The sequence below is a fragment of the Oncorhynchus masou genome, chromosome 22 (assembly GCF_036934945.1).
Source record: "Oncorhynchus masou masou isolate Uvic2021 chromosome 22, UVic_Omas_1.1, whole genome shotgun sequence".
Classification (NCBI taxonomy): Eukaryota; Metazoa; Chordata; class Actinopteri; order Salmoniformes; family Salmonidae; genus Oncorhynchus; species Oncorhynchus masou.
Window position 1 is genome coordinate 2,185,847 of NC_088233.1, and position 24,966 is coordinate 2,210,812.

The 24,966-nt window shown below is 39.8% G+C and overlaps 1 protein-coding gene and 1 long non-coding RNA gene across 2 annotated transcripts in view; both read left to right on the plus strand.

Annotated features, from left to right (window-relative positions):
• Positions 1-535: 535 nt before the first annotated feature.
• LOC135508910 (uncharacterized) lies at positions 536-6,506 on the plus strand. The gene is made up of 5 exons (XR_010450865.1): positions 536-716; positions 1,057-1,235; positions 1,491-1,577; positions 5,814-5,934; positions 6,138-6,506. It is a non-coding gene; the product is annotated as an uncharacterized LOC135508910 (long non-coding RNA).
• A 16,391-nt stretch (positions 6,507-22,897) lies between these two features.
• LOC135509762 (mucin-2-like) overlaps positions 22,898-24,966 on the plus strand; it is a 100,825-nt gene continuing 98,756 nt past the window's right edge. The window contains exons 1-5 of the mRNA XM_064930663.1: positions 22,898-23,011; positions 23,136-23,198; positions 23,326-23,528; positions 24,129-24,196; positions 24,753-24,867. Coding sequence (XP_064786735.1) covers positions 22,942-23,011; positions 23,136-23,198; positions 23,326-23,528; positions 24,129-24,196; positions 24,753-24,867 — 519 coding nt within the window. The 5' untranslated portion in view covers positions 22,898-22,941. The remainder of the gene's footprint in view (positions 23,012-23,135; positions 23,199-23,325; positions 23,529-24,128; positions 24,197-24,752; positions 24,868-24,966) is intronic.

Below are 24,966 nucleotides of genomic sequence, written 5' to 3' on the forward strand. Positions count from 1 at the left end.
CGAATATGTAGCGAGTGCCAGCCAACAAGAGCATACAGGTCGCAGTGGTGGGTGGTATAAGGTGCTTTAGTAACCGAACGGATGACACTGTGATAAACTACATCCAGTTTGCTGAGTAGAGTATTGGAAGCTATTTTGTAGATGACTTCGCCGAAGTCGAGGATCGGTAGGATAGTCAGTTTTACTAGGGTAAGGAAACACCCCCCTGAAATGGACAAAAATGAATGGGAAGTCATTGTCACTGGACAAACCATATACACGGTGTCCAATACAAGAAGCAAGAAGCGAGAAGCGAGATTTCATCTGGAGAGAGAGGGGAGAAAGAGGTCAGAGCACAGGGTAATAGGATCCCATTGTAGTGCACTCCTTTTAACCAGGGGGAATAGGGTCCCATTTGGGATGCATCCATTATGTAGACCAAAAACACTTTAAGTATAAATCAGATGAAAAGCTTATAGTACTCTGTGAGTAAACTGAACATTTGTTGAAATGATTTGACGTTTTTTGTTATTATTACAGAGAGAATACAGACAGATTGACCCATCATGTCCTGGGATGGCTCATGAATGGAAGATTCCTGATGTTAAAAAACCCTACTGTGAACGGCAACCCCCTACCCCACCCCCTACCCTACCTACCCCACCTACCCTACCTACCCCTACGCCTCCAACCTGCCCGTCAGGAAAGACATCAATCTGTGACATCATACTTAGCCCGTAAGACGTGTAACCTGGTAACAACACAAAGAGACAGCTATATTACAAAGACCAGGGAATCTGATTGAGGTTGCTGTGAAACTGTATACATACAAGTCTGTCAACTCTCCGGTAAAGGCAAGGGTTGTTGTTCCATAACTTAGAACCAAACTTATCTTACAGACTGTTTATGCCGTATGTCATATGTCATATTCATAAGAACTTCATAGATGCTTCACAAATAATTTAGCGTGTAAGGCATAGAGTAGTCAATATTTGTAAGAAATCTGTTGTGACATGTTAAATGCCCCTTTTGGGTTAGGCCGATATAATAACTTAAATGGGGTCTTTATTTTGGAAGGGTCTTTAAGCAATGCCATGACGTTATCCCACAACAACCCTTCTTCGAGGCCTGTAAGTTTGATGTCTGCCACATGCCAAATATCTCAATCGGTTGCTCCAGCCTGGAAGCCTACGCTGTTAGGTGTGCAGCAGCTGGAGTCTGTATCGACTGGAGGACATCAACTAATGGAACATGTGGTAGGGAAGGACTTTCATATCCAATAAGAACTGTGTCCCCAATGGGATCCTATTCCCTACATAGTGCACTGCTTTTGACCAGGCTCCTGCCATAAGTAGTGATCTAAGTAGGGAATAGGATCCAATTTCGGATGCAGGCTAGATGTTAACACAGTTTTAAATAATTCTAATAACTTTATGATTTATCATAATTCATTGAATTTTGACAACCTGCATTTACAAATTGTATACTTACTGTGTTGTCTTTCATTCCAGCTTGATCATATTAACAGAACTGACATGCCTTAAGACCAAAGTGTATAAGGCTTGTGGCTCTACTATCCAGCCAACATGCAATTCAAGGTATCCATGTCATTCTCATCTCATTCCCATCTCATTCTCTTCTCATCTCATTCCCATCCCATTCCATCTCATTCTCATTCCCATCTCATTCTCATCTCATTCTCATTCCCATCTCATCTCATTCCCAACTCATTCCCATCTCATTCTCATCTCATTCCCATCTCATCTCATTCTCATCTCATTCTCATCTCATTTCAATCTCATTTTGATTTTCATCTTATTCTCATCTCAACTCATTCCAATCTAATTTCATTCCCATCACAGTAATCAATATTTGTAAGTGATCTGTTGTGACATGTTAAATGCCCATTTGGGTTAGCTTAAATGGGTACTTTATTTTGGAAGGGTCTTTAAAATCCCCCAAAATTTGAATATTATCTGCTATGACTACAAGGTTCGATAGGAATTCAGGGAACTTAGTGAGGAACACTGTATATGGCCCAGGAGGTCTGTAAACAGTAGCTATAAAAGTGATTGAGTAGGCTGCAGAGATTCCATGACTAGAAAGAAGCTCAAAAGACAAAAACATAGTTTTTCTTTTTTGTAAATTGAAATTTGCTATCGTAAATGTTAGCAACCTCCCCCTTTGCGGAATGCACGGGGGATATGGGCACTAGTGTAACCAGTAGGTGAGGCCTCATTTAACACAGTAAATTCATCAGGCTTAAGCCATGTTTCAGTCAGGCCAATCACATCAATATTATGATCAGTGGTAAATTCATTGACTATAACTGCCTTTGAAGTGAGGGATCTAACATTAAGTAGCTCTATATTGAGATGTGAGGTATCACGATCTCTTTCAATAATGGCAGGAATGGAGGAGGTCTTTATCCTAGTGAGATTGCTAAGGCGAACACTGCCATGTTTAGTTTTGCCCAACTTAGATTGAGGCACAGACATGGTCTCAATGGGGATAGCTGAGCTGACTACACTGACTGTGCTAGTGGCAGACTCCACTAAGCTGGCAGTCTGGCTAACAGCCTGCTGCCTGGCCTGCACCCTATCTCATTGTGGAGCTAGAGGAGTGAGAGCCCTGTCTATGTTGGTAGATAAGATGAGAGCAACCCTCCAGCTAGGATGGCGTCTGTCACTCCTCAGCAGGCCAGGCTTGGTCCTGTTTGTGGGTGAGTCCCAAAAAGAGGGACAATTATCTACAAATTCTATATTTTGGGGAGGGGCAGAAAACAGTTTCAACCAGCGATTGAGTTGTAAGACTGCTGTTGAGCTCATCACTCCACCTAACTGGGAGGGGACCAGAGACAATTACTCGATGCTGACACATCTTTCTAGCTGATTTACACACTGAAGCTATGTTGCGCTTGGTGACCTCTGACTGTTTCGTCCTAACATCGTTGGTGCCGACGTGGATAACAATATCTCTATATTCTCTACACTCGCCAGTTTTAGCCTTAGCCAGCACCATCTTCAGATTAGCCTTAACGTCGGTAGCCCTGCCCCCTGGTAAACAGTGTATGATCGCTGGATGATTCGTTTTAAGTCTAATACTGCAGGTAATGGAGTCGCCAATGACTAGGGTGTTCAATTTGTCAGAGCTAATGGTGGGAGGCTTGGTCTCAGACTCCGACCTGTTGCTTAATGGGGAAAACCGGTTGAACGTTTCTGTCGGCAGAATGAGCGACACCGGTTGAGAGTTCCTACAGCATTTCCCTCCAGAAGCCATGAGAAAGTCCGGCTGCTCGGTTCGGCTTTCTAAAAAAATCTACATCTAGAATCGGCTTTCTATTTCGCAAGAAAGCCTCCTTTACACATGCCGCCAAACTTACCCTAGTAAAACTGACTATCCTACCGATCCTCGACTTCGGCGACGTCATCTACAAAATGGCCTCTAACACTCTACTTAGCAAACTGGATGCAGTCTATCACAGTGCCATCCGTTTTGTTACCAAATCACCTTAAACCACCCACCACTGCGACCTGTATGCTCTAGTCGGCTGGCTCTTGCTACATATTCGTCGCCAGACCCACTGGCTCCAGGTCATCTATAACTCTATGCTAGGTAAAGCTCTGCCTTATCTCAGTTCACTGGTCACGATAACAACACCCACCCGTAGCACACGTTCCAGCAGCTATATCTCACTGATCATCCCCAAAGCCAACACCTCATTTGGCCGCCTTTCCTTCCAGTTCTCTGCTACCATTGACTGGAACGAATTGCAAAGACTTTTATTCCCCTCACCAGCTTTAAACATCAACTATCTGAGCAGCTAACCGATCGCTGCAGCTGTACATAGTCCATCTGTAAATAGCCCACCCAATCTACCTACCTCATCCCCATATTGGTTTTATTCACTTTTCTGATCTTTTGCACACCAGTATCACTACTTGCACATCGTCATCTGCTCATTTATCACTCCAGTGTTAATCTGTTAAATTGTAATTATTCACTCCTATGGCCTATTTATTGCCTACCACCTCATGCCTTTTGCACACACTGTATATAGACTTTCCTTTCTCTACTGTGCCATTGACTTGCTTGTGTTATTAGCTTGTAACTCTGTGTTGTTGTCTGTGTCACACTGCCTTGCTTTGTCTTGGCCAGGTTGCAGTTGCAAATGAGAACTTGTTCTCAACTAGCCTACCTGGTTAAATAAAGGTTAAATAAAAAAATAAAAAAATGTCTGGCTGCAGGGACCGTACGAGGGGATTTACTCCAACATTGCTATCTGTACTTACTGGTGGCACAGACACTGTTTCATCCTTTCCTACAGTGAAATTACCCGTGCCTACAGACTATTGCTTCAGCTATCCTCGCCGTAAGGTGATCATTCTTCTGTATATTATGAGTACAGCGACTAACATGATGCCTTCTAATTGCAATGTTACTACTTAGCTTCGGCTGTTGGAGGTCCTGACGACCATGTCGAGACAAAGCCTCCGGAGTGAAAAAGTTGAATGAAAAAAGAACACAAGGAAAGGGGGTAACAACCGAGGTCCATAACCTGACCTCTTATGAACATAACCTCTCATGAACAAAGCCTCTTATGAACCTGACCTCTTATGAACCTGACCTCTTATGAACCTGACCTCTTCTGAACATAACCTCTTATGAACATAACCTCTTATGAACCTGACCTCTTATGAACAAAGCCTCTTATGAACCTGACCTCTTATGAACATAACCTCTTATGAACCTGACCTCTTATGAACCTGAGCTCTTATGAACATAACCTCTTATGAACAAAGCCTCTTATGAACCTAACCTCTTATGAACAAAGCCTCTTATGAACCTGACCTCTTATGAACATAACCTCTTATGAACCTGACCTCTTATGAACAAAGCCTCTTATGAACCTGACCTCTTATGAACATAACCTCTTATGAACCTGACCTCTTATGAACCTGACCTCTTCTGAACATAACCTCTTATGAACAAAGCCTCTTATGAACCTGACCTCTTATGAACATGACCTCTTATGAACCTGACCTCATCTGAACATAACCTCTTATGAACCTGACCTCTTATGAACATAAATCCTCTTATGAACCTGACCTCTTATGAACATAAATCCTCTTATGAACCTGACCTCTTATGAACATAACCTCTTATGAACCTGATCTCTTATGAACCTGACCTCTTAGGAACCTGACCTCTTATGAACATAACCTCTTATGAACATAACCTCTTATGAACCTGACCTCTTATGAACATAACCTCTTATGAACATAAATCCTCTTATGAACCTGACCTCTTATGAACATAACCTCTTATGAACATAACCTCTCATGAACCTGACCTCTTATGAACATAAATCCTCTTATGAACCTGACCTCTTATGAACATAACCTCTTATGAAACTGATCTCTTATGAACCTGACCTCTTAGGGACCTGACCTCTTATGAACATAACCTCTTATGAACCTGATCTCTTATGAACCTGACATCTTAGGAACCTGACCTCTTATGAACCTGATCTCTTATGAACATAACCTCTTATGAACATAACATCTTATGAATATAACCTCTTATGAACCTAACCTCTTATGAACCTGACATCTTAGGAACCTGACCTCTTATGAACCTGACCTCTTAGGAACCTGACCTCTTATGAACCTGACCTTTTATGACACAATAAATCAATGTTGAGTTACTGTATATGAAACTGAATACAGATGTGATGTACTTTTTCAAGTTGCTCATCTTTAGTCCATCTTTACATAGTAAGGGAGAAACTCACCACTTTAAAATGTCCTCCTTAACTCTGTCTACCTCCACAGGCACTTTAATCAGTCACTGTGACGTGAAGAACACCACCACCTACCTCGAGGTGAATAACTGCAGGTCCTCTGTGCCGGTGCAAATCTCAGCCTGCCGGGGATCCTGTGGAACATCTTCTATGTGAGTACAATCTCTAAATAAGAACACACACACACACATGCCAAAACAATACACAGAAACTAACTCAACATGCATTTGGGTCTTTTTAGAAATTTGTAAGTGGGGAATTGGAATGAAGGGTGAGAATTCAATGGAAGTTGACCTATAGCAGAATAAATGTGGTACTGTTTCTAACAGTGTTGTTTGTGTGTCCTGTTTGCTAGGTACTCTGCAGAGAAAAACACCCTGATGCACTCCTGCTCCTGCTGTCAAGAGATGTCGACCAGTGAGAGGAAGGTGGAGATGGTCTGCCCAGATGGGAAGAAGATCATGCAGTCCTACATTTACATTGATAAGTGTGGCTGCCATGACTCTGAGTGTGACAAGAAGAACCACTTAGATTAGGCCTTGATGAATGAAGTCTTTTGAAGTGTTCTTATTTACCTGCATGGAATATTCAATAGTTTTATCTAAAGGGAACCAATAGGGTCTGTCTCATTATCATATAGGCTACTTTCATGAACTGTATGTTCTTTCTCTCTACACTATCATAGACATTATGCAAACCTATTAAACTGATGAAGAAGCATGAAGTCATTATCTTTCTTGTTTTATTTCATATTGTCAAGTGCGTCATTGTGTGACTATGGAAACAGTACACATAGTATTTAATAAAGAATGTATTATATATATGTAGCGATCACAGATTAGTCACTGAAATCTTTAACCTTGATTAGCTATACTTTGATGTCAAAATGTCACAAGAACCACACCCACTGGGCACATAAGTTAATTCAACATTAATTCAACATTGGTTCAGGGTACTTTCATTGAAATACCGTGAAACTGTGTTGAATTAACCAGTGTGTGCCCAGCGGGTAGTATATTATTAGAAAAACATTAACAATATTTCACTGACAACTTACCATTTCTAAACCAATGTTATTGAATGTAACAAACTGGATACCTATCGTGCATTTCCAGAGATCCTCTCACTGACAGAAATAACATAAATCTGTCTTTTGTTTAGCCAATTCTATCTCAATGAATGTGTCTGTCATTACAAGATGTAGCTAATAGCGACCTAGATATTTGTTTCTTTAGATGGCACTTTGTAGCCGGAGAGAAAGTATGAATCCAATAAGGTTAACGTCTGATTAAAAAAAAATATATATTGGGCAGTGGTTGATGCTAGAGAGTTCAGAGATGGGAGCTTGTTGGTGTTCTAAAAGGACATGGAGCAGAGAGATGGTAGCTTGTTGGTGTTCTGTAAGGACATGGAGCAGAGTGATTAAGCAAAGACAATAGGGAGGTATAACGTGTTTAGAAGCGTGCCTGAACAAGCAGGGTAGTATAAGGTGTTGTCGAGTTGTCTGGGTGTTCACAGTGTGGTGTATGGTGGGTGTGAGGCAATGAAACAGCCAGTGGAGGTGCAACAACTGAGAGTGGAGGCAGTGAGGGTGGTCCAGGACCAGAGAGATACAGGATCAAGGTGGAGATGACAGTGAAGGTGGCCCAGGACCAGAGAGATACAGGATCAAGGTGGAGAAGATAGTGAGAATGGTCCGGGACCAGGGAGAGACTGGACAAGGTGGAGAAGACAGTGAGAATGGTCCGGGACTAAGGAGATACAAGATCAAGGTAGAGAAATGTGGTGGAATTATTGTAATCAAAAGAATAGACTTTTAGATTTCTTCAAAACAATCACACTTTTATTTATGACTGCAGTAACAGAGCTGGTCGGTAATCACCCCTGGAGGTGATCACTGAGAACTCAATCAGCTGTTTTGAGCCACAGCATTTTATATCACCACTGGAGGTGATCACTGCTACAGCATTTTATAGCAAAGTCCATCCTCCTGGATGTTCATGACAAACAACAGATGTATGGAATGTGTCACAGGGTTACTAATTATTCACAGCAAACAGTATCTGTTGTATATACTTTCCTCATTGTGTAGAAACCAGGATCTGGTCCCCCAACTCCATACTGGAGCCATCTCTCCTGGTTCTGCAGTACAGAAACATTAACTCATGCTATGGAATGCGGTATCACCCAAAGACATCTTAAATCTCCTGCCAATGTTAAATCTCCCAGAGGCACACCTCCCCTCAATACGGTGCAGTTGTCCTGTCCCCTTTGCAGAAAAGCATCCCCAAATAATGATGTTTCCGTTCATCACTGTGGGTGATCTTAGAAGTGTGAGCATGGGGTGATACCTAGCAGACCGACTAAGGGCAGGAGAGGATTGGCGGTTTTTGGGAAGAGTAGGGGCTCTGAACTGCATCCTCGTCTTTGAAAACTCTCTGATACATCCAGATAAACCACCTGCCGGTACTAATTATAGGACACCATTGTCTTTGATAAGAAGTAAAAGATAAACTATGTAATACACTGATGAGTGACTTACAGAATAAGGAGTCAAAGAAGATCAAGATGTAGGATTTAAGGTAAACATTAAACAATTCCCTAGGAAAGCAAATAACTTTACAGGGATTGGGTTGGCCAGATTGAAGTACTCGGCCAACCCACCTTGGTTCACTTTAAATTCTGTTGAGTACCAGTGTTATCGATACAAAAATGGCACGAGAACTTAGATGATTTTAATGGCTGAAATGCAATTGTTAATGTGACTGACTTAGGTTTGGAAGTACAGGAGACAATTCTTAAACCTCACAGCACCTATATCTGATGTAGGGTGGGCTCGTACCAGCAAAGGACGCATACGACAGAAACTACCGAAAAGGGTGGTTAGGAACTTGCGCCCTGGTGTTATTGGTCCAACCAGATTGTGTTAGTCCTCAGAGGCCAATTATAGGAGCCTAAAGTAGGCACAGGAGGAGTTTTGACCAGGAGTAGCTTTGTCTAGCTGTATGATATTGGCATACTCAGGGAAGTTACAGATTAATACAAAGCTATGAATCAAATAGATGAAGACTTTACCACTACGTTCGTTTGATGGTTGGCAATAAATAAAAATGTGATTTGGTTTAATGACATCTATTATAATCAACAGAGATCCGTGAATGATACCGGAGATGCAGTAAAGGGGTTCTCTGACCAATTATCCGCCAGCTCCCTCACGACCTGGTAAAATAGACTGACTCTCAATGTGTTAATTGGCAGAAAAAGGCGGGGTATGTGGAGTGATTGGGGTTCATTGCTGTGCATTTATTTTTTGATAACACAGCTCCAGACAGATCAGTGACCAAGGCCCTGGCTGGTTTAATCACATCAGCTCACGAATTAGCAGAGAACTCTGGGGTGGATCATTTTCTTACAAATTGGTTTGACAGTATGTTTGGGAAATGGGAAAATGTCATCATCACTGTGTTGTGGGCAACTTTCACCTGTATGAGTGTGTTGGTTCTGTGTGGATGTTGTTCGATTCCGTGTATGAGAGGTTTGATCACTAGGACTTTGGAGAGGTCAATGACGCAACAGATGGTGAGGTACAGACCGATTCCGAGCTCCGGCCAGTGGAATGACGAATACAGGCCTCCAGGCCTAGGAGATGGCTCCGTTTCTTTTAACTACAAGGAGCCAATGTTGGATGAGACTATTTTTAATTTTTAGACTCTTTTTTTATGAAGATTGTAGTAAAAATCCTAACTGGAAGCGTTATAATTGGATATAGGCCTATAACAGTCATAGATGAATATCGAATGTACATACATGTATTGGTTTGAATTATTCTTGTATACAATTTATGTTTCCATATAGGGTTTGATGTATCAGTGTGTATTATTTAGTCATTAATGGTGGATTGATAATGGAACGTATATGTTTAAATTAATGACTAGAATATTCCACCCTGAAACCATATAATGTATGAAATTGATTAGAATCATACAATTATTATTAATGATGTGTGTAGATTTAGTCAGTAAAATTATAATAAATGATGTGTGTAGTTTTAGTCAGAATTAGGGTAAAACTATATATCTGTACAATATGTCTTCATAGTATCTTAAACACAGACTGTCTGAGCAAAATTCAGTGTCAACCTTGCTAAGGGCCTTTGAGATATTTGGGAGAGGGCAGGGAGTACTTCTCACGGTCTTTCGAATCTTGAGGGAGGACAGGGAGTACTTCTCACGGTCTCCTTAATCTTTGTCGGCTGGGTAGTGATACAGTATGTGCGTAGGATGCCTACTGTTTGTGTGTGAATGTAAGTGTGTAAGGAGCCAGTATAAAAGGAATGGTTTTGTACAACGGACTAGCGCTCTTGTGAATAAACATTTTGACTAATTGTAGCTGGGCCTCCATCTGTTTCATTCAACCAATCAATCTTACAAATTCTTGGTTGCAGACTGAGTAGTTTAAATGAAGTGGTTTATGAACATTGAGAACAACATTCTCTTAAACCTGTTGAGTGTAGGGGGCAGTATTTTGATTCTTGGATGAAAAACATACCCAAATTGAATGCCTATTTCTCAGGCCCAGTGTCACGACTTCTGCCGAAGTCGTTGCCTCTCCTTGTTCGGGCGGTGCTCGGCGTTCGACGTCACCGGTCTTCTAGCCATCATTGATCCTTTTTTCATTTTCCATTGGTTTTGTCTTGTCTTCCCACACACCTGTTTTCAATCCCATTCATTACCTGTTGTGTATTTAACCCTCTTTTTCCCCTCATGTCTTTGTCAGAGATTGTTTTGTTGTCAGTGTAGTGTGATGTTGTATAGGTGCGCGTCGGGTCCTCGTACCCATGTTTGTTTGTTTATGTACATTTAGTGTTATGGAGCATACTCCGTGAACTTTATTAAAAGACTCCATTTTACACTCCATTCGACTCTCCTGACTTCCCTGCCACCTATTACACATATGCCTGACACCCAGAATCTAGAATATGCATATAATTGTCAGATAAGGATAGAAAACACTCTAAAGTTTCCAAAAATGTCGAAATATTTATTGTCTGATATTGCGGTCGAAAACCTGGGGAAAATTCAACCAGGAAGTGGCCTCTATTTTGAAAGCTCCATGTTCCATTGAATGCCTTCCCTCCATTTAAAGGGATATCAACCAGATTCCATTTCCTGTGGCTTCCCCATGTTGTGAACAGTCTTTAGACATAGTTTCAGGCTTTTATTTTGAAAAATGAGCGAGAAAGATCACATCGCGTCAGTGTATAGGTGGGTGTCCCCAGAATTTTGCTAGCGCAACATTTTGGAGCAGCCATTGTGTCTCTCTCTCTCCTATTGACGAAGCTAAAGTCCCGGTTGAAATATTATCGATTGATTATAAGAAACGTTTGACATGTTTCTGTGGACATTACGGATACTATTTGGAATTTTCGTCTGCGATGTCGTGACCGCTCGCGCCTGTGGATTTCTGAACATAATGCGCCAAACAAATGGAGGTATTTTGGAAATAAAAATAATCTTTATGGAACAAAAGGAACATTTATTGTGTAACTGGGTGTCTCGTGAGTGCAAACATCCGAAGTTCATCAAAGGTAAGCAATTTAATATATTGCTTTTCTGACTTCGTGACCAATCTACTTGGCGGCTAGCTGTTTGTAATATTTTGTCTACTGAGAGAGATGTGCTTACATAAACACTTTTGCTTACAAAAAAGCTTTCGCCGAAACTTGTCTGGTGGATTAACAACAACTAAGCTGTGCTTTGCTATATTGCACTTGTGTTTTCATGAAAATTAAATATTTTTTGTAATTTTATTTGAATTTGGCTCGCTGCAATCCAGCTGATGTTGATGTAAATGATCCCGCTAACGGGATGGGTGCATCAAGAAGTTAACAGCAATACCCTAGATGCAGTTGCACCCCTAAAAGCTAAATACATTTGTCATAAGAAAATAGCTCCCTGGTATACAGAAAATACCCGAGCTCTGAAACAAGCTTCCAGAAAATTGGAATGGAAATGGCGCCACAACAAACTGGAAGTCTTCCAACTAGCTTGGAAAGACAGTACCGTGCAGTATCGAAGAGCCCTCACTGCTGCTCGATCATCCTATTTTTCCAACTTAATTCAGGAAAATAAGAACAATCTAAAATGCATTTTTGATACTGTCGCAAAGCTAACTAAAAAGCAGCATTCCCAAAAAGCGGATGGCTTTCACTTCAGCAGTAATAAATTCATGACCTTATTTGAGGAAAAGATCATGATCATTAGATAGCAAATTACTGACTCATTTTTAAATCTGTGTAGGACCTAGGATCAGGACAGACACTTAAGAGTTTTAGTACTATATCTCTTGACACAATGATGAAAATAATCATGGCCTCTAAACCTTCAAGCTGCATACTGGACACCATTCCAACTAAAATCCTGAAAGAGCTGCTTCCTGTGCTTGGCCCTCCTATGTTGAACATAATAAACAGCTCCCTATCCACCGGATGAGTACCTGTCACGACTTCCGCCGAAGTTGGCTCTCCTGCCCGTTCGGGCGATGCTCGGCGGTCGTCGTCACCGTCCTATTAGCCACTACCGATCCCTTTTTCGTGTATCTGTTGGTTTTGTCTAATTGGTTTCACCTGTGTGTTGTTTAGTTTATTAGTGTCTGTATTTAATGTAGGTTGTCCCGCCCTTGTTTTGTGCAGGATTGTTTATTTTGTCATTCGTTTTGTCTGTCGGTGTTTTGTGTTTCTTATTCTCCGGTTAGTCTTTATCCTGTGTTGGATATATTCAACTTGTCTGTATTTGGGTTGACCGTTGTTTATTTTGTTCACGGGAGAATAAAACTTTATTATCGCTATCTGCTCTCTGCGCCTGATTCCACCCACCTTGATTAGACGTGACAGTACCAAACTCACTAAAAGTGGCAGTAATAAAGCCTCTCTTGAAAAAGCCAAACCTTGAGCCGGAAAATATTAAAAACTATCGGCCTATATTTAATCTATAATTCCCCTCAAAAAAAAATGAAAATGCTGTTGCGCAGCGACTCACTGCCTTCCTAAAGACAAACAATGTATACAAAATGCTTCAGTCTGGTTTTAGACCCCATCATAGCACTGAGACTGTGAAGGTGTTAACGACATCACGGTACACGTCCCCCAAGCTCAACTCAAAAGATGGCGCACAGAATGCAAAAATATTCTTAGACACAATCACAAACGCTAGATTAAAAGAAAAATAATTCACGAACCTTTTGAAAATCTTCATCAGATGACAGTAATAGGACATGTTACACAGTACATTTATGTTTTTTTTCAATAATATGCAATTTATATCCATAAATCTCCGTTTACATTGAGCCATGTTCAAAAAATGCTACAGAAATGTACGGAGAAATTATAGATATCTGGCGTTATCTGGCAGAGCTAACAGCAATACACATCATAAACTTTGACTAAATATACATGTTCTACATATAGTTAGAAAGATACACTGCTTCTTAATGCAACCGCTGTGTTACATTTATTTTTAACGTTACAGAATTCATTCACTATGCAATAATCTGAGGCGGCGCTCAGACATAAGCAATATTTCTCTGCTATGTTGGAGTCAACAGAAATACAAAATTACAACATAAATATTCCCTTACCTTTGATGGTCTTCGATCAGAATGTAGTGGAAGGAGTCAAACTTACCCAATACATCGTTTGGTTTCAGGTTGTGTCTTTGTATTAGTATATGCTAACAGCTTCAGCTGAAATGCACCCAAAATTACTTCTGGTCCCGCACAGTTGCGCATCAAAACTTCAAAATTGCATATTATATGTCGACTAAACTGGTCAAACTAAGTGCAGATACAAGCTTTAGGATGTTATTAACGTACAAAACAATTGGCGATTCGACCGAAGGAACGCAACTCTTCTCAGACGACATGGAACAAAAGAATAGGCTGTATACAATTGCACCAGGACGCACAGATATTTTCTTGTGACACATCACCATTTTGCCCGCCAACGGGTCAAAGCTCACGGGATTTTCGCCATTACTCGCTCTATTGAACGGACACAAATTGCGCCGAACACACAGAAACTGATTCCAGATCCGTAGCTGGTTGGGAAGGGTGAGGGCGATGACGTCAAAGTTGGGGTAACTTTCCTGATGAGAGAGAGAGTTTGGGAGAATGGCTGCCCTGTAAGTTCTGCTTTACATACAGACATAATTCGAACGGGTTTAGAAGCTGTGAGGAGTGTTTTCTATTCAAGAATAATTATTATATGCATATATTAGCAATTTTGGACAGATTTTTTTTCTGTTTACTATGGGCACGCAATTCCTCCAAAGGGGGCAGTATTGTGCATAGCCTTAACAGGTTTTAAATTACCTTTTAATGGTGTCAGACGGAGGCTCTGCATCGAAAACATAATGTTAACTTTCACTGCTATGCAGATTACACTTTCAGCTGGTGGTTGAAGATATCCCTCTAGTGGTGTGGGGGCTGTGCTTTGGCAAAGTGGGTGGGGTCATATCCTTCCTGCTTGGCCCTGTCCGAGGGTGTCCTAGGATGGAGACACAGTGTCTCCTGACCCCTCCTGTCTCAGCCTCCAGTATTTATGCTGCAGCAGTTTATGTGTCGGGGGGCTACGGTCAGTTTGATATATCTGTAGTACTTCTCCTGTCCTATCTGGTGTCCTGTGTGAATTTAAGTATGCTCTCTCTAATTCTCTCTTTCACTCTTTCTTTCTCTCTCTCGGAGGACCTGAGCCCTCGGACCATGCCTCAGGACTACCTGACATGATGACTCCTTGCTGTCCCCAGTCCACCTGGCCATGCTGCTGCTCCAGTTTCAACTGTTCTGCCTGTGATTGTTGTTATTTGACCATGCTGGTCATTTATGAACATTTGAATATCTTGGCCATGTTCTGTTACAATCTCCACCCGGTACAGCCAGAAGAGGACTGGCCACCCCACATAGCCTGGTTCCTCTCCAGGTTTCTTCCTAGGTTTTGGCCTTTCTAGGGAGTTTTTCCTAGCCACCGCATTGCTTGCTGTTTGGGGATTTAGGCTGGGTTTCTGTACAGCACTTTGAGATATCAGCTGATGTACAAAGGGCTATATAAATACATTTGATTTGATTTGTTCTATCTGAAGTATCACAACTCTGTTCTATCTGAAGTATCACTACTTTGTTCTATCTGAAGTATCACTACTCTGTTCTATCTGAATTAGCACTACTCTGTTCAATCTGAAGTATCACGACGCTAACTGAAGTATCACTACTCTGTTCTATCTGAAGTATCACTACTCTGTTTTATCTGAAGTATCACTACTCTGTTCTGAAGTATCACTACTCTATCGGAAGTATGACTACTCTGTTCGATCTGAAGTATCACTACTCTGTTATATCTTAAGTATCACTACTCTATCTGAAGCTTCACTACTCTGTTCTATCTGAAGTATCACTACTCTGTTCTATCTGGAGTATCACTACTCTGTTCTATCTGAAGTATCACTACTCTGTTCTATCTGAAGTATCCCTACTCCGTTCTATCTGAAGTATCACTACTCAGTTCTATCTGAAGTATCACTACTCTGTTCTATCTGAAGTATCCCTACTCCGTTCTATCTGAAGTATCACTACTCTGTTCTATCTGAAGTATCACTACTCTGTTCTATCTGAAGTATGAGTACAATATCTGAAGTATCAAGACTCTGTTCTATCTGAAGTATCACTACTCTGTTCTATCTGAAGTATCAAGAGTCTGTTCTGTCTGAAATATCACTACTCTGTCCTATCTGAAGTATCACTACTCTGTTCTATCTGAAGTATCATTACTCTATCTGAAGTATCACTACTCTGTTCTATCTGAAGTATCACTACTCTGTTCTATCTGAAGTATCACTACTCTGTTCTATCTGAAGTATCAAGAGTCTGTTCTGTCTGAAATATCACTACTCTGTCCTATCTGAAGTATCACTACTCTGTTCTATCTGAAGTATCACTACTCTGTTCTATCTGAAGTATCATTACTCTATCTGAAGTATCACTACTCTGTTCTATCTGAAGTATCACTACTCTGTTCTATCTGAAGTTTCCCTACTCTGTTCTATCTGAAGTATCACTACTCTGTTCTATCTGAAGTATCACTACTCTGTTCTATCTGAAGTATCACTACTCTTTTCTATCTGAAGTATCACTACTCCGTTCTATCTGAAGTATCACTACTCTGTTCTATCTGAAGTATGACTACTATATCTGAAGTATCAAGACTCTGTTCTATCTGAAGTATGACTAGTCTGTTCTATCTGAAGTATCACTAATCTGTTATATCTGAAGTATGACTACTATATCTGAAGTATCACTTCTCTGTTCTATCTGAAGTATGCGTGGTTTCTATTCATGGTTCTTTAATAAAGAAAACTATACATGAATAGACTAACAAAACAATAAACTTGAGAAAACCTAAACAGCCCTATCTGGTGCAAACACAGAGACAGGAACAATCACCCAAAAAACCCAACACCTAAATATGGTTCCCAATCAGAGACAATGACTAACACCTGCCTCTGATTGAGAACCATATCAGGCCAAACATAGAAATAGACAAACTTGACATGTAACATAGAATGCCCACTCAGATCATACCCTGATCAAACAAAACATAGAAACATACAAAGCAAACTATGGTCAGGGTGTGACAACTCTGCTCTATCTGAAGAATCACAACTCTGTTCTATCTGAAGTATCACTACTCTGTTCTATCTGAAATATCATTACTCTGTTCTATCTCAAGTATCACTACTCTGTTCTATCTGAAGTATCACTACACTATCTGAAGTATCACAACACTATCTGAAGTATCACTACTCTATCTGAAGTATCACTACTCTATCTGAAGTATCACTACTCTATCTGAAGTATCACTACTCTGTTCTATCTGAAGTATCACTACTATATCTGAAGTATCACTACTCTGTTCTATCTGAAGTATCACTACTCTGTTCTATCTGAAGTATCACTACTCTTTTCTATCTGAAATATCACTACTCTGTTCTATCTGAAGTATCACTACTCTTTTCTTCCTGAAATAGCACTACTCTGTTCTATCTGAAGTATCACTACTCTATCTGAAGTATCACTACTCTGTTCTATATGAAGTATCACTACTCTGTTCTATGTGAAGTATCACTACACTGTTCTATCTGAAGTATGACTACTATATCTGAAGTATCACTTCTCTGTTCTATCTGAAGTATCACTACTCTGTTCTATCTGAAGTATCACTACTCTATCTGAAGTATTTCTACTCTATCTGAAGTATCTCTACTCTATCTGCAGTATCACTACTCTGTTCTATCTGAAGTAGCACTACTCTATCTGAAGTATCACTTCTCTGTATTATCTGAAGTATCACCAATCTCTTCTATCTAAAGTATCACTACTCTGTTCTATCTGAAGTATCACTACTCAATCTGAAGTATCACTACTCTATCTGAAGTATCACTGCTCTGTTCAATCTGAAATATCAATACTCTGTTCTATCTGAAGTATCACAACTCTATCTGAAGTATCACTACTCTATCTGAAGTATCACTACTCTGTTCTATCTGAAGTAGCACTACTCTGTTCTATCTGAAGTATAACTAATATTTTCTATCTGAAGTATCACTACTCCGTCCTATATAAAGTATCACTACTCTGTTCTATCTGAAGTGTCACTACTCTGTTCTATCTGAAGTGTCACTACTCTGTTAATTCTGAAGTATCACTACTCTGTTATTTCTGAAGTATTACTACTCTGTTCTATCTGAAGTACCACTACTCTATCTGAAGTATCACTACTCTGTTCTATCTGAAGTATCACTACTCTGTTCTATGTGAAGTATTACAACTCTGTTCTATGTGAAGTATTACTACTCTGTTCTATCTGTAGTACCACTACTCTGTTCTATCTGAAGTATCACTACTCTGTTCTATGTGAAGTATTGCTACTCTGTTCTATGTGAAGTATTACTACTCTGTTCTATCTGTAGTACCACTACTCTATCTGAAGTATCACTACTCTGTTCTATCTGAAGTATCACTACTCTGTTCTATGTGAAGTATTACTACTCTGTTCTATGTGAAGTATCACTACTCTGTTCTATCTGTAGTACCACTACTCTATCTGAAGTATCACTACTCTGTTCTATGTGAAGTATTACTACTCTGTTCTATCTGTAGTACCACTACTCTATCTGAAGTATCACTACTCTGTTCTATCTGAAGTATCACTACTCTGTTCTATCTGAAGTATCACCACTCTGTTCTTTCTGAAGTATCACTACTCTATCTGAAGTATCACTTCTCTATCTGAAGTATCACTACTCTGTTCTATCCGAAGTAGCACTACTCTGTTCTATCTGAAGTATAACTAATATTTTCTATCTGAAGTATCACTACTCCGTCCTATCTAAAGTATCACTACTCCGTCCTATCTAAAGTATCACTACTCTGTTCTATCTGAAGTGTCACTACTCTGTTCTATCTGAAGTATCACTACTCTGTTATTTCTGAAGAATCACTACTCTGTAATTTCTGAAGTATCACTACTCTCTTCTATCTGAAGTACCACTACTCTATCTGAAGTATCACTACTCTGTTCTATCTGAAGTATCACTACTCTGTTCTATGTGAAGTATCACTACTCTGTTCTATCTGAAGTATCACTACTCTGTTCTATGTGAAGTATCACTACTCTGTTCTATGTGAAGTATTACTACTCTGTTCTACTCTGTTCTACTCTGTTCTGGCCTGCTCGCCTCCCTACCATTGAGGAAGTACAGTTCCCGCTCAGCCCAGTCAAAACTGTTCGCTGCTCTGGCCCCCCAATGGTGGAACAAACTCCCTCACGACGCCAGGACAGCGGAGTCAATCACCACCTTCCGGAGACACCTGAAACCCCACCTCTTCAAGGAATACCTAGGATAAGATAAGTAATCCTTCTCACCACCCCCCCCCCCTTAATGATTTAGATGCACTATTGTAAAGTGGCTGTTCCACTGGATGTCAGAAGGTGAATTCACCAATTTGTAAGTCGCTCTGGATAAGAGCGTCTGCTAAATGACTTAAATGTAAATGTAAATGTGAAGTATTACTACTCTGTTCTATCTGTAGTACCACTACTCTATCTGAAGTATCACTACTCTGTTCTATCTGAAGTATCACTACTCTATCTGATGTATCACTACTCTGTTCTATCTGAAGTATCACTACTCTGTTCTATGTGAAGTATTACTACTCTGTTCTATGTGAAGTATTACTACTCTGTTCTATCTGTAGTACCACTCCTCTATCTGAAGTATCACTACTCTGTTCTATCTGAAGTACCACTACTCTATCTAAAGTATTCCTACTCTGTTCTATCTGAAGATTCACTACTCTGTTCTATCTAAAGTATCACTACTAAGTTCTATCTGAAGTATCACTACTCTGTTCTATCTGAAGTTTCACTACTCTGTTCTATCTGAAGTATCTCTACTCTATCTGAAGTTTCACTTCTCTGTATTATCTAACTTATCACTACTCTGTTCTATCTGAAGTATCTCTACTCTATCTGAAGTATCACTACTCTGTTCTATCTGAATTATCACTACTCTTTTCTATCTGAAGTATCACTACTCTGTTCTATCTGAAGTATCACTACTCTGTTCTATCTGAAGTATCACTACTCTGTTCTAACTGAAGTATCACTACTCTGTTTGATCTAAAGTATCACTACTCTATCTGAAGTATCACTACTCTGTTCTATCTGAAGTATCACTACTCTGCTCTATCTGAAGAACCACTACTCTATCTGAAGTATCACTACTCTGTTCTATCTGAAGTATCACTACTCTGCTCTATCTGAAGTATCACTACTCTGTTCTATCTGAAGTATCACTACTCTATCGGAAGTATCACTTCTTTTGTTCTATCTGAAGTATCACTACTCTGTTCTATCTGAAGTATCACTACTCTATCTGAAGTATATCTACTCTGTTCTATCTGGAGTATCACTACTCTATCTGAAGTATCACTACTCTATTCTATTTGAAATTTCACTGCTCTGTTCTATCTGAAATATCACTACTCTATTCTATCTGAAATATCACTACTCTGTTCTATCTGAAGTATCACTACTCTATTCTATTTGAAATATCACTGCTCTGTTCTATCTGAAATATCACTACTCTGTTCTATCTGAAGTATATCTACTCTGTTTTATCTGAAGTATCACTACTCTGTTCTATATGAAGTATCACTTCTCTCTTCTATCTGAAGTACCACTACTCTGTTCTGTCTGAAGTATCACTGTTCTGTTCTATCTGTAATATCACTACTCTGTTCTGTCTGAAGTATCACTTCTCTGTCTGAAATATCACTACTGTGTTCTAACACAACAGCCACCCTGTTAGCACAAGTATAGTCCTGAAATATTTCAGTGAATTGTAAATGAGCTGAGCTTGACACCTCATCTTCTGCTCCTTGACTGTGTAGTGTGTTCACCAAAAGCTGATGAGGATTTGTAAATAAGTTAATAAGTTAATATTCGGTCGTATCCTGTATGATTTAATGCTTCATTAGAGATCTGAGTACTTAGCAATGCCTGGGTGGATGGGTCGATGTTCAAGAATGTCCTACAACCTAAAACCACCTTGAATCGCTGTAGGACATCTACGCTTGCGTCCCAAATAGAACCCTATGTAGTGTACTACTTCTGACCAGAGCCCCATGGGGACTAGTGAGTAGGGTGCTATTTGGGATTGATCCTACAACTTTGTGGTCCAGTGGTGAGTCCTGGCTGTGAAACAGACTGTGTCCATAATAAGACTAACACAAACTTTCATCCCTCTTCTCCAATAACAGGCCATGAAACATGACAAGTAGTAAACCACAACTGAAGTTATATAACACTGAAGTTCAAACAAGTTAATCCCATTGGGTTTTAAAGGTTTATTTGAACATCTTTGTACATATGCAGAACATACATAAAGTTTGATGTCATACAATATATTAAAAACCAGGTGAAACCAGCGCATCATCCATTAGTCATTAAAAGGCCCACTCCTGCATTTGAAAAATAACTAAACGGCAGCCCCGTCACTTGGTTTGCTATAAAAGCTGAGGGATAGGACTGGAGAAACGTAACCACTCAAACACGTCTGTGGCACAAATGGCTGTAAATATCACAGACTGGCCCTTTAAAGATTAATCAAACAATCTAAGATTCTGTAGAATGTTGATGAGTCTGTCCATTCATCACAGTTGAGGGATAGGACTGGAGAAACGTAAACACTCAAACACGTCTGTGGCATAAATGGCTGTAAATATCACAGACTGGCCCTTTAAAGATTAATCAAACAATCTAAGATTCTGTAGAATGTTGATGAGTCTGTCCATTCATCACAGTTGAGGGATAGGACTGGAGAAACGTAAACACTCAAACACGTCTGTGGCATAACATTTCTGTTTTTTATTTTTAATAAATGTGTTTTTTTGCTTTGTCATTATGGGATATTGTGTGTAGATTGTTGAGGGAAAACATGTATTTACATTTGAGAATAAATAAATAAATAGCAACCTTACAAAATGTGGATTTTTTATAATTTTTATTTTATTTTTTATGTCCAACAATGAAAATGCTGAAATCTTTATTTATGTATTGCTCAGATAACTTGGGGGCCAAATAAAAACACCTGGGTGAATGCTATTCATTGACTACAGCTCAGTGTTCAACACCATAGTGCCCTCAAAGCTCATCACTAAGTTAAGGATCCTGGGACTAAACACCTCCCTCTGCAACTGGATCCTGGACTTCCTGACGGGCCTCCCCCAGGTGGTAAGGGTAGGCAACAACACATCTGCAACGCTGATCCTCAACACTGGGGCCCCTCAGGGTTGTGCACTTCATCCCCTCCTGTACTCCCTGTTCACCCACGACTGGGTGGCCAAATGACTCCAACACCGTCATTAAGTTTGCTGATTTGGCATGGGTCCCCAGATTCTCAAAAAGTTCTACAGCTGCATCATCGAGAGCATTCTGACCGGTTGCATCAGCGCCTGGTATGGCAACTGCTATGCATCTGACCGTAAGGTGCTACAGAGGGTAGTGTGTATGGCCCAGTGCATCACTGGGGCCAAGCTTCCTTCCATCCAGGACCTGCTTTACTTGGCGGCGTCAGAGGAAAGCCCAAAAAATTGTCAAAGACCTCAGTCACCCAGGTCATAGACTGTTTTCTCTGCTAACGCACGGAAAGCGGTACCAGAGCGCGAAGTCTAGGCCCAAGAGGCTTCTAAACAGCTTCTACCCCCAAGCCATAAGACTCATAAATATCTAATCAAATCGCTACCCAGACTGTTTGCATTCCCCCCTCCCCCCACCCTTTTACACTGCTGCTCCTCTCTGTTATTATCTATGCACAGTCAGTTCAATAACTCTACCTACATGTACAAATTACCTCAACTCACCGATGCCCCGCACATTGACTCTGTACCGGTACCCCCCTGTATATAGCCTCCACATTGACTCTGTACCGGTACCCCCTGACTATAGCCTCCACATTGACTCTGTACCAGTACCCCCTGACTATAGCCTCACTATTGTTATTTTACTGCTTATTTGTTACTTCTATTTTATTTTTAAAAGAAGATATTTTTCTTAAAACTGCGTTGTTGGCTAAGGGCTTGTAAGTAAACATTTCACTGGTCTACACATGTTGTGTGGCGCATGTGACAAATAACATTTGATTTGAATTGTTTTCAAGGATTAAAAATCCTTCTTTAACCTGTCTCCTTCCCTTCATCTACACTGATTGAAGTGGATTTAACAGGTGACATCAACAAGGGATCATAGGCTTCACCTGGATTCTTAATGTTTTGTACACTCATTGTAAAGGGAATAGGGAACACATTTGGGACGTACCCTACTTCTCAGGAATATTGATAGTGATCTAAGGATTATTATGATAAAAACGTTAAACATTACCCTCAGATACAGAATCAAGTATCACAGAATCATCAAGGTACTTCCTTGAGTGGAGGTACTTCCTTGAGTGTAGCAGTTTAAAGGCAGGCACCTGGTGCCTCACGGTATCAGTAGGAACAGGACGAGTACCTGTTCAGGTGGACTAGGACGACTCGTTAGAAGAACCATCATGGCACTCCAATGGGTGAAGCCGTGGATCGCTCTGGTCTTCGGACTATCTGCTGCACATTCTGAGACTGGTAAGAAAATATATGATGAAATACATTTTAATATCACTTTAGGATAAGTCATGTAGCATAGTTGAGGAACTAAAGAGGAGCTGGGTTAGAAGCAAAATAAGACTTGTTCCCTGTCTATTTCCAGTTATGATTCCAGACATGACTTCCATTGGGAGTCTATATGATTCCAAACTGCAAATCGTATCAGGTAATTTGTGTTGTTGAATATATGTCACCAAATACTCAAATATCTATATTCTACTCTACTGTTATATTATACATCTTATATTCAGACATGAATGGTGCAACTATACTGTACATTTCCCCCCATGCAGCAGGAGTGAGTCCCACTCATAACGGGCAGGTCTGCAGCACATGGGGTAACTACCACTACAAAACCTACGATGGAGACCTCTTCCAGCTGCCCTACACCTGTAACTACGTGCTGTCGTCGTTGTGTAAGAGCAGCAGCGGCTACGAGGCCTTTAACATTCAGCTGCAGCGCGGGGAGGTAGATGGGCTGCCCACCATCACCAAGGTATTCCTTTGTGATCAGTCCTTTGATTGTTTTTAAATTTCACTATTGATTAATTGCTTTTAAATTTCACTATTGATTAATTGCTTTAAATTTCACTATTGATTAATTGCTTTTAAATTTCACTATTGATTAACTGCTTTTAAATTGCACTATTTATTAATTGTTTTAAATTTCACTATTGACTGATTGTTTTTAAATTTCACTATTGATTTATTGTTTTAAATTTCGCTATTGACTAATTGTTTTTAAATTGCACTATTGATTAATTGTTTTTAAATTTCACTATTGACTAATTGTTTTTAAATTGCACTATTGATTAATTGTTTTAAATTTCACTATTGATTAATTGTTTTAAATTTCACTATTGACTAATTGTTTTTAAATTGCATTATTGATTAATTGTTTTAAATTTCACTATTGACTGATTGTTTTTAAATTTCACTATTCATTAATTGTTTTTAAATTTCACTATTGACTAATTGTTTTTAAATTGCACTATTGATTAATAGTTTTATTGCTCTATGATCTCAATGTAAGGTGACCTTGAGGGTCCTGAAAGGCGTCTGTCAAATAAAATGTCCTACTATTATTATTATTAAGGTTTCTTTGAAGCTGGATGGAACCTTCGTGGAGCTGGCCAACGGTAACGTCAGCGTCAACGGATTACAGTGAGTTCCCAGTCTAGTCAACAATGGATCTCAGATGTGGAAAACCATTGGCTCTTTGATGTGTAAAATACATAGTAATACAGGAAGTAAATGATACGGGGGTTTGTAATCACTTAACTACATCCAATGGGATTCAATTTATTCAGAGATCACTCTTTTTTTTGTTTCGTTTAATTGAATTTATCAAATGCAATGGGGAAAAAAGAATGGAAAGTATTTTATTTTTCACTTGACTTGCATTCAGTTGCTACTTTTGAGCAAAGACTTGACATAAAATTCAGAAGTAAAAAAAAAATGGATGCATCATCATTTAACTGTGATCGAAAAGCATTCAGAGGTCAAACTCTTATTCTGAAGTTTAGTTGATGTGCATTTACAGATGAAAGTTACTAAGCTGAAATTCCATTTGATGAAATCCTATACAGACATTATTACCTGGTACAGTCTCAACAGGGGAGGAAGAAAAATACTAAGAAAATCCTTTAAAGGACCATTTTGACCCTTGTTGGAATACAGACTCTTGTCTCTGATGAACACTATTGTTTTGTCCCTCTAGGGTCACCATACCGTTTGGTCAGTTTAATTTCTTCATTGAGAGGACCGTTTCCTATGTGAAGATCACAGCCAAGCTGGGGTTAGTCATCATGTGGAATGAAGATGATTCCCTCTGGGTATGTGTTTAGTTTGCTTACTCATTTACATACGTCTTCTGTTACACTACAGTGATATGTGGTTCAATACACTGATTGTAAATCACTCTGGGGGAATAG